General features: G+C 40.8%; 1 protein-coding gene across 1 annotated transcript in view; it reads left to right on the top strand.

The window, feature by feature from the left end:
• Positions 1-2,042: 2,042 nt before the first annotated feature.
• Positions 2,043-10,863, top strand: part of PPT1 (palmitoyl-protein thioesterase 1) — a 20,964-nt gene continuing 12,143 nt past the window's right edge. The window contains exons 1-5 of the mRNA XM_004678843.2: positions 2,043-2,172; positions 6,025-6,134; positions 6,575-6,702; positions 7,013-7,083; positions 8,981-9,083. Of these exons, the coding sequence (XP_004678900.1) occupies positions 2,049-2,172; positions 6,025-6,134; positions 6,575-6,702; positions 7,013-7,083; positions 8,981-9,083 (536 nt within the window). The 5' untranslated portion in view covers positions 2,043-2,048. The remainder of the gene's footprint in view (positions 2,173-6,024; positions 6,135-6,574; positions 6,703-7,012; positions 7,084-8,980; positions 9,084-10,863) is intronic.

The raw sequence follows: 10,863 nt of genomic DNA, 5'->3' as shown, positions 1-10,863 counted from the left end.
GTAGAACTGGGGAGGAAGATTGGGAAAAGATAAAAAGATATGTCATGTATGTAAAAATTCAAACTACTTAAATATATATAAGATAAAAAGTTAAAGTTCCTTATAGAACAACTGCGAGACAGTCACTTGAAACAGTTCTCTAATCTTATATATATACTTTTTTTTTGGTCAGTGCCTCAACCTTTCAGTGAAAATCACTAGAAATGCATATAAAACAGCTTTATTTAGGCAGACTTTACATACCATAAGATTCACCCATTTCATATGTATAATCTAATGATTTTGCATAAAGGTGTTGCAAACATAAAAATAATATACATATACACATGTATATAATACATTTATTACATATACATGTATCCATTGCACATGTATATACACATATATAACATACATACGTGTATGTAATATACATACAGTACCTAACTGATACTGTTAAGTCCATAACACAGTTACTTTTAAAATTCCTATTTACTATACTCTCCCAGTTCTAAAATGTACATAACCATATGTATAGCATGCTAAACATGGCTAGGAAGCAACTTTTGAGATACTTTGATTAATTCTGTTCCTGTCAGTTGAGCTATCTAACTTCCAAATGTCAGCGTTATCTCACTAATGTATATCTGTGATATTAACTATCATAATTTGTTTTTTGAAAACTTTTGAAATATATGAATATAAAGATAAAACATTTTCCACGAAAACTTAACTGAGTGTTTTGGAATGGCTTGCTGAAGGCAAGGTGTTAAAATTGTTGTTTTAGGTATGGATGAGAAATATGTAGTTGGAAAAAACAATATGCATCTAGAAGAATTCAGCATTCGGATTGTTTCACAGTGCCTCCAGTTATCATTCCACTTTAAAGAACTCATAGATGAACTGTTATAGGCAAGAAGCACAAATCACTCTAAGAAGCACTTCAGAGGATCCATGATCACAGAAAAAGTCTGAATCTACTTCAAAAGGCAGGTGGAGGAACTTATAGTCTATAGTAAAAGAAAATACAGTTTACAATAAGCTGATTTTTCTTAAAATAAACAAAACTGTATATTGTATAATATCTTATGATTATGCATTTTCAACAAACTAATCAAAAATCTCAAAAGCATCAGATAATATGGCTTCTGGTAGGCGTGTAGCCAGTTTTTCTTTTACAATATATGGAGGACATTTTTTGTGTGTGTCACTATATATAAATCTATCTTGTCGTTTATAAACCTGCCTCATATTCTTCATTGCGTAGTGGATGCACCCTAATTACTAACCTACCTATTAAAACTATTTTGATGTGTTTCTGAAAAAAATTGAGGCGGGAACAAAGATAAGGAATAGAACATAAAATGGTTTTGCAGGGGGTGGGGAAGAGGATGTGTGGTGCAGGACAGGAAGTGACAGTGGCTTTTTCCATCACCCTTACACATGCAACAGATGCTCTTCAGTCTCGAAACCCTGCCATTTCTAGAAAACCCACTGCGCTTTTCTTCCTTTCTACCCTAGCTCATAGTCTCCCCCCCACCCCCCCGCATTTTATCTCTGCCTGTTGAAAGCCTATTTTCCCTTGAAGATCCCGAACAAATACGTAACACGCAGCCACGAGGACTCCTGGCTGCAAATCATCCCTCCACCTGCTTTCTAATAGAGATAAATCATTCCGTCCACAAAGTACTGCCTTTCACCCAAAGGCAGAGCAGTGCTGTGGTTACAAAGGACGGCTTCGGACCAAACAGTATGCTATACCTGTCATCTTGGTATCTTAATCAAATTCTCAGTGTCTCAGTGTCCTGACCTGTACAATGGGGAGAAGGGCATATGCAGACTTCTTAAGACCATTAAGTCGGGTAACAACTGTAATGCACTTCGAATGTACAGTAAGAGCTGAATGAACGTTGGCATTCATTTGCACTCATCGTGGTTGGGGGTCTACTTTGAGCAACATACCTGTACCGACGACCACTTCACCTAGCGCACAGGGATGGGAAAGGTTTCCGCCCCGCCCCAGCTAGCGCCTGACCTAGCGCCGAGCGCGGTCATGTGACTCAGTCAAGATGGCGTCGCCCAGCGCGTTGTGGCTCCTGGCTGCTGTCCTCCTACCCGCGTCTTGCGCTGCCGCGGCGCTAGGGAGTCTCGCCCCGCCAGCGCCGCTGCCGCTGGTGATCTGGCATGGGATGGGTGAGTGAGTAACTACGTGAGTGAGAAGAGGGTCAAAGGGTTTGGTGACTCTTTCCCTCTCTCGTCGAGGGTTCAAGTCCACAAAGTGCTAGTGTAGAGAGCGAAGGTGGTCACTTAGGACCCGGCTGTCGCGATGTTTTAACATTCGGGGACTACTCTACTTTGGAAAGTTGCGTTGTTGGTGTGCGCGCACAGAGGATTTTTTACCTGCGGCGCGCTGCGCTAGCGTTTAATCCGCACAGCATTTGCGTGAGTGCAGCATCTGGCGTTCGCTCACGACAGCTGGTCTGGGGCTATATAACCGGCTGGTCCGTCTTTTTGTTCATTCAGTTCAGAATCAGCAGGCACCAATAGTTCATTTATACATTTAGCACATAGTTATTGATCACTTATTGGATGCTGAAGATTCAGTAGTGAATGAAATAGACTAAATTCTGTGCTCTTTTGGAATTTAGCAAGGGAGAGACAGATTGTAAAGAAATAAATAAGAATAAATAAAGAAGAATATACTGTAACAGTGGAAAATAAAACAAGGCGAGAGTAGAGACTGGAGGTGGGTGTTTGCAATTTTATAATGGATTCACTGAGAACGTGATACCGAGGAAACACTTGAAATGGTTGAAGGGAAATATCATATGGATATCTGGTAGGAAAAAAAACAGCAAATCAAAGACCCTGAGGCAGAATTGTGTCTGGTATGTTAGAGAACCAACATTCTGTGGAACAGAATGAGCAAGAAAGTGGCGTTAGAGATGTCACTGGGCCTACAAAGTCTACTGTAGGGACAGGCTACAATGAGATGGAAAGGATTTTGAACAGACGAGTGGTAAGATAATTTACTTACACTTTAAAGAACCACTTTAGTTGCTGTACTGAGAATAGATTGTAGGGGTTCGTGGGCTTTTGCGATGAGACACATTAGGAAGCTATTGAAATAATTTAAACAACAGCTTGGGATGTCTTGAAACTGATACTAAAGATCCTAAGCGGTGGTAAAAATTTGGAATATTTTGAATCAGTGGGGTTTGCTAACAGATTAGTTGTGGATGAAAGAAAGAAAGGAGTCAAGGATGATCCTGTATGTTTTGGTCTGGACAATTGAAATCATGAAGTTGTCATGTTACCAAGATGGGGAAGCTTGTAAAGTGAGCAAATTTGGGGTGAAGATCAAGAATCTGCTTTTGGACTTAGTAAATTTGAGATGCTTGTTAGACATCCAGATGATGTTGTACAGGACTTTGTGGAGTACAAAGTCTAGGACAGAGACAGGTTGGAGATTTCAATTGGGTCTTTGGCATATGGCTGGTATTTAAAGTCAGAAGATTAGGCAAGATCACCTGGGGGCATTTGGATGTGGAAGAGCTGAGAAGGACTGACAAAGGAAACAGTGATAAAACAACCAGGAAAGTGGAGAAGGGGGAAGGGTGCAAAGTGCAAGTGTTTCAAGAGGAAGGCTGTGATCAACTTTATGGGATGTTGACAGGTAGAGTCAAGTAAGGTGGACAATTGGCTAGTGAATTTAGCAATATGAAGGATACTAATGACTTTGAGAAAAGTAGTTTGGGGGGAGTGTTGAGAGAGCGTTTCTGGAATAGTTAGTGAAAATGTTCACAGAAATTCGTCAGCAAATATAGATAGTTCTTTTTAAGATTTGTGCCAGGGCCTGGGGCTACTACAGTGTAATACCAGGTGATCTGTGCTCTCTCAGAGCACAGTCAGTCCCTTTGGGCAAGCAGGTAAGTAACCAGCAGTTCAGTGTAGTTAAAGTTTTAATGAGAGAAATGGAAGATGCTCTAGGCCTTAGCTCTTCTTTTTTAAAAACCAATTCTCAGCTTCCTCTCACATTGAAATGGGATGATTGAAATGGAAAATGACTTCAGTTCACTTCTCCACTCAGTGACTGCGATTTTGCTTCCTATTATTTGTTCTTCTTCCTTAAAAACAGGAAAAGAAACAGAACTAGGTCTAGGTCTAGGGTTAAAAGGCAGGGAGGCCCTCACTCTCTGGTTGGTACATGTTCAGGGTCAGCACTGAGAGTGAATGCTTTCTTAAATTTTGTGTTCCAGGGACTTCACTTGTCTTACTCTAATTCCACAGAGAAATTAGATTCCAAAGTGGTTTTGAATTTCTTAACCCCAAATGTACCAAAATGATAATGGGGACATACGCTCCTCTTTAGTTTTCAGTTGTATATTTCACGCCCCTGTTAGATTGCACGGGCTGTTGTTTCAACAAACAGCAAGTTTGTTGTTACTTGATAAATAGGAACTAAAGAAAAAAGTGTTCCTTTTAAAACTGTTGAGGTATAATTTATATAACATACAATTAATTAGTCATTATACAATTAGCTTTTGTATACAATATATACAATTCAGTGACATTTAGTGTATTCTCAACATTGTTCAGCTACCACTTCTCACTAGTTTCAAAACTTTTAATCACCCCAGCAAAAAAAGATCTCCATTAAGTAATAATTCCTTACTCCCCATTCTTACCACCCCGTGGAAGTGTTCTGTCTGCTCTCTGTCTCTTTGGGTTTGCCTATTCTGCATAAATCATATAAAAGGTATCATATAATATGTAACCTTTTGTATGTGGCTTATTTCACTTAGAATAATATTTTCAAAGTTCATTCACAGTGTGCCATGTGTCAGTACTTCATTCTCTTTTATGGCTGAGTAATATTCCATTGTATGTATATACCATACATATACATCGTTCATCAGTTGAGGAGCATTTGGATTATTTCCACCTTTTGGCTGTTATAAATAATGCTGTTATAGGGCCCTCTCTAGTGGCGAAACAGGTTGAAATGAAGCACTATGAAGCCATCCCCAGTCACTACAACAGAAATTCGATCCCCAGCCAGGGAGGTGACCCACATATGGCATAGCAGATCTCTCCTCTCTGCTGCACCCCTCAGCAGTGGATTTCAGTAGATCTGCCTGTTCTGCTTCTCACTCTGTCGCTGGTGAATCCTCTCAGCCTCCTCCACCCCCCAGCCTATATCCCAGTTCTTGTATGTGTAAATAAATAAATCTTTAAAAAATAATGCTATTACAAATTTTTAGGTACAAGGTAGAAAACTAGAAGGGAAATTCCTGGACCATATGGTAATTTTGTATGTTTAATTTTATGAGGACTCACCAAACTACCCTTTCTGACACTTGTTATTTTCTAGTTTTTAACATTTCTCCTTCAAATTAGAACTTTAGTAGTTGTGAGATGTTATCTCATTGTTTTGCATTTCCTTGATGACCAGTGAAGTTGAACATCTTTTCATGTGCTTGTTGGCCATTTATGTATCTTCTTTGGAAAAATGTCTATTTAAGTCCTTTTCCCATTTAAAAAATAAGCTTACCTTCTGGTGAAGTTGTAGGACTTCCTTGTTTATTAGAAATGTTAAACCTTTATCAGATACATATTTTATAAATCTTTACTCCCATTCTGTCTGCTGTCTTTTCACGTTCTTGATAAAGCCCTTAGAAGCACAAAAGTTTTTTTTAAAAATAATACTGTTTTTGGCCCTCCCTGGTGGCGCAGCGGGTTGGGGCACAGCACTGAGAATCTGGGGCCGCTTCCGCATGGGTTCGATTCCCGCCTGCCCCGGAGGTGACCACATGGCGTGCCAGACCTCTCCTGACCCGCCCGCTGCTCCCCTCAGCAGTGTACTTCGTCGATCTGCCTGTTCTGTTCCCCACTCTGTCTCTGGTGAAGCCTTTCGCCGCCCCTGAGCCTCTGGCCTGTGCCCCAGTTCTGTATGCACAAATAAATAAATCTTTAAAAAAAAAAAAAAAAAAAAAATAATACTGTTTTGATTCACGAGTTCCCATCATTCTCTGTGTTGTCTAGGAGATAGCTGTTGTAATCCCTTAAGCATGGGTGCTATTAAAAGGATGGTTGAAAAGAAAATACCTGGAATTTACGTCTTATCTTTAGAGATTGGGAAGACCCTGATGGAGGTAAGGTCCTTCACAGCTGTTTCTTGGGAAGTTTGCTGCTGATTTCATTGAATGTACTGTTAAAATGCTTTGCATTGTATTACATATATAATTTACATCATTGTTCATTTCTGTACAATGCATACTTATATGCTCTTTGCTTTCAGGAGTAGTCCCTATAAAGTTCCCACCACCATTTACCTGAGATCCATCACCATGTCCTTTGTGCTCTTATCTCCTTTGTTTTGATTCCTCTACCTCCTCCTCCCTTGCAGAATGTCTCTGCTTTATATTTCCCTGCTATTTTTTTTTTACATTGTATTTTTAACAGCAAACCATACAGTGATTTTTAATTATTGGCTCATGCCAGGATGCCAACCCAAACAAGTTCACTTCTTAGAAAAGCTGCTGGTGGTTGTTTTCAGTCCCATGCTTTCATTCCTCTGTGACTCCTCTTTTAGGATGTGGAGAACAGCTTCTTCTTGAATGTGAATTCCCAAGTCACGACAGTGTGTCAGATGCTCGCTAAGGACCCTAAGTTGCAGCAAGGCTACAATGCAATGGGTTTCTCCCAGGGAGGCCAGTTTCTGTAAGTCTCTGATAGGCCATACCGCTTATAGGAACTGACTTTTCCCCCCTTTTAGTACATGATCCACTCCAATTCTTTTGGGCTCTTCACCTAATTCTTGAGGGAAATGATTCTAAAATGTTGTTTCATGTAGAAAACTTCGTGGAACTTATTTTTTATGAAATAATAAAGAGTCATGTTCAGCCACATCAGAGGAAAAATTCTGAAATCTGTGCCTTGGGGAACCATAGGTTTCAGTAGCTTTGTCTGGGAAGTTGATAGTTGATGCTATGTTTCCATCTGACCAAACTGATGATCCTTTTTTCCCCAGGAGGGCAGTGGCCCAGAGATGCCCATCACCTCCCATGATCAATCTGATCACATTTGGGGGACAACATCAAGGTAACTTGTCCCATTGCCTCTTTTTTCTCTGGCCTACCCTGTATCACCATTTAATTTTTAAAAGTTCAGACAAATCTGTTTGTATAAGAAGTCAGCTATCCTTGCAAAAACCTGATGTTTTTAGTGCATAACAAGCTAACCAGCACTAATTAAGAAATAGGGGATACTTAGGAGTCTAGAGGATGGGAACACCAGTAAATCATTAGGTTGATATTTACCTCTCGCCAGTGTTACTAGCATGAATTTGTGGAGGTCGGATGGATGTAGCCATGGAGCAGGTGATGGTTGAGGACTTAGGAAATTGTAACCAGCCTTTCCTGGTGATATACTACTGAAGTTAGGCTTAGGCAAAGAATAGTGTCTAGGCTTTTTTAGTCTATAAAATTTGCAGGTAGGATGAAAGCTTTAAAAAATAACAGGTTTTCTGTTTAAAGGGAAATGAGGTTAGACACTGTTTGAATCAAGGTAGAAAGATAAGACTTCTAATTAAGGCCTTCGCAATGCGATGTAGCCAGCCAATACAGTAGGAAGAAAGGGAGAGAAGCTATACAGGTCCTAAATTAGGTAGGAAAGAGTATGGGAACAGTAGGAAGAAGCTGGTTATAATATTAACTCTCAATACACTCTATATTCTTTTTTAAAATAATATAATAGTTTATTTTTACATCATTTTGTGCCTTTTTCCATCTCAGTTGTAATCCCCGTGGGCTTCTCATCACCCGTGTGCCATCACCATAGTCCAGTGCATCTCCCTCCCCCCACTGTTTTTGATCCCAGTCCCCACTCCACCCCCGTAAAATGTCTCTGGTATATAGTTGTTCATTATTATTATTATTATTTTCTCCCCTGGTCCTTTATATTCCTGCTATGAGTGAAACCATCGGTATTTTTCCTTTTCTTTCTGGCTTATTTCACTAAGCATGATCCCTTCCAGCTCCACCCATGTTTATTTATTTATTTTTTGGTTGCTGAGTAATATCCCATTTAATACACTCAACTCTTAAGGACTAAAATAATGAAACCAGGGTTGCGCTCCAGTTTGTCACTGTTTTACACAGTGACTTGCACACAGTGATGTAGTTTTTGGAGAAGAGCTTGGTGTATGGAGTCCTCGGGTTTTCTCTGGGAAAGGTTCCCCAGAGCTCCCCTTTCAGCAACATGTGGTGAGTTTCCCAGGTGATTTTCTGCACGAGACAGATGTCAGTTATATTTCAGAGCAGGTTTATTAGGGGAAAGGGACAGACAAATAAAGGCCACTTGGTTAAACACAAGTGAGCAGTAAGAGCTGCCCTGAAAAGGATAGCTTTGCAGCCTTCATGGTCGCGGGCAGACAGCCTTGAGAAGAGCGGCCTCTGCTGAGGGAGATCAATGCAGAGAAGCCCCAGCAGGGTGCAGATAATTGGCAGGCAGGAGGCTGCTGCCCTGCAGAGGGAGAGAGGGGGTGGAAAGAAGCTCTTGCATAGGCACAGGTGGGCAGAGGACTGCTGCCCCAGGTCGAGACTTCACTGATAGAGTCCTTTTCTCTTTGGGAGGGGCTCACTCCTTTGTGGGGTGGCCTGTTTGCTGCTGATTTTGGATGACTGTGTGGAATCGTGAAGGGACCAGAGCTTTCACAGTGGGTCCAGATCTCTGTATCTTTAACTCTGAGGTTCTCTGCTTCACTACAGCAGACACCGCCTACAGGAGTCTGATACCTGTTTGGGTCTTCTGCCTTGTGATAAGGCACTAGGGCTCTTGATATCTGTGGCTGGGTTAATGGTCATGTTAGTCCCTTCTGCCCCCACCTCCTTGTGTGAGTCAGGTTTTTACCTTGTGATGTCACCTTCAGGTTTTCTTTTCTCGCCTAATCATTCAGTACACGAAGACTGAAAGAGTGACTATTTCTTTACTTCTGTAGGTGTCTTTGGACTCCCTCGATGCCCAGGAGAGAGCTCTCACATCTGTGACTTGATCAGAAAAACCCTGAATGCAGGGGCTTACACTAAAGCTGTTCAAGAACGGTATGTGTACGTAGCTGAAAAGAGCTTTCTTTGATCGTAAATAAACCGACTCACGCTAACCATCCAGGAGTGATATTCCAACAGACATGCTTTGTAAATATCTCTGTAGTGTTCGCTTAATTTTATTGTAAACCCAAAACAGTTCTATTAACTTTAAAAAGAAAGGGAATACATTTTCTGTATAGTAAGAATGTAATCACAACCGAATAAATCTCCATATCTGAAAAACAAACATCTCCATATCTAAAAAAGCCTTTAGAAAATATCAAATCCAAAGAATATATTCATTTTTGAGGATAGATTCTTGTGTGATCAGGAGTGAGGGGTTAACCTCTTCCTCAGTGTCCCCAACAACTGAGTGTTGTGTATTTCAAAATATATAGAATCACTGTAGGCATGTTTTCTTATTTAGTCATTTTCTAATTTATTTATAAATTATTTTACTTTTAAATTCCTTGGATGTGGTGTCCAACTTTCAATTATGTTATTAGAATCCCTGGAATCATTAAAAATCGATTCCATTAGAGGGCCCTCCCTGGTGGCGCAACAGCTTAAGGTACAGCACTGTGAAGCTAGCGGAGGCTGCTTCGACATGGGTTTGACCCCTGGCCATTGGGGTGGCCCACATGGCGTAGCTGACCTCTCCTGGTCTACCCGCTGCTCCCCTCAGGAGTGTGTTTTATCTGTCTGCTTGTTCTGCTCCCCACTCTGTCTCTGGTGAGTCCTCTCACTGCCCCTGCACCTCTGGCCTGTGCCCTGTTCTGTATGCATAAATAAATAAATCTTAAAAAAAAAAAATTCCACTGGAAATTCTGTTTCAGGTCTGCAGTATTCTGAGTGATAAATAAGAATGGGAATCAACTGGAATGCTTATGGCCATGACAGCTATGCTGTGGATCTTCAAATGCATTCTTCCTGATAATAACAACTCTTCAACACAACACTTACTTGAAGCTGATTTTCAAGGTCAAGGCTTATGAATGATTTGAAGATAGAAACAAATTGTAGTCAGCTCTTTTCCCTTCTTCCCTGTGATCTGTGACCACCAAGTAGTCTTGGGTCAACAGTGTCCTGTGATGGTCAGTGAAGGAAAAGAAGATGCTTTATCTCCCTACTTCCTTTCCCTCATGCTATTCACATCACTGCTAAACTTTATCCCTTCACAACTAGGTTTTTTATGTCTTACATATTCTCTGTTCTTATAGATACAAAGGCCTCTTTCAGTATCTGTTCTTTTTTTTTTAAAGATTATTTATTTATGCATACAGAACTGAGGCACAGGTCAAAGGTGCTGGGGGCAGTGAGAGGATTCATTAGAGACAGAGTGGGGAGCAGAACAGGCAGATCGACACTGCTGAGGGGAGCAGCGGGCGGGGGAGGCAGGAGAGGTCTTCTGCGCCATGTGGGTCCCCTCCCTGGTCAGGTTGAACCCGTACGACAGTGGCTGCAGCCAGCCTCATAGTGCTGTGCCTTAGCCTGCTACACCATCAGGAAGGGCCCTCAGTATCATCGTTTTTTATTCTTTACTGTTTCTTCTCACTTTTTGCCCAGATGCTTCAGGAAAATTCATTCCTTTCTTTCTATATATATTTTTTGTTTTGTGAACCAAATGCAACCATTGGCAATCAGAATTTTTTTTTTAAAGATTTATTTATTTATGCATACAGAACTGGGGTACAGGCTAGAGGTGCAGGGGAGGTGAGAATCTGGTCCTGGATTTTTATTTTTGGGGAGGGTTTTGATCACTTCTTCTATTTCCTTGCTTGTAATTGGTCTGTTT

The sequence above is a fragment of the Condylura cristata genome, unplaced genomic scaffold (genome assembly GCF_000260355.1).
Source record: "Condylura cristata isolate star-nosed mole 26May11 unplaced genomic scaffold, ConCri1.0 scaffold00008, whole genome shotgun sequence".
Lineage (NCBI taxonomy): Eukaryota > Metazoa > Chordata > Mammalia > Eulipotyphla > Talpidae > Condylura > Condylura cristata.
Note: the sequence above shows the minus strand (reverse complement) of the source record. Positions and strands in the feature narration are given on the sequence as shown.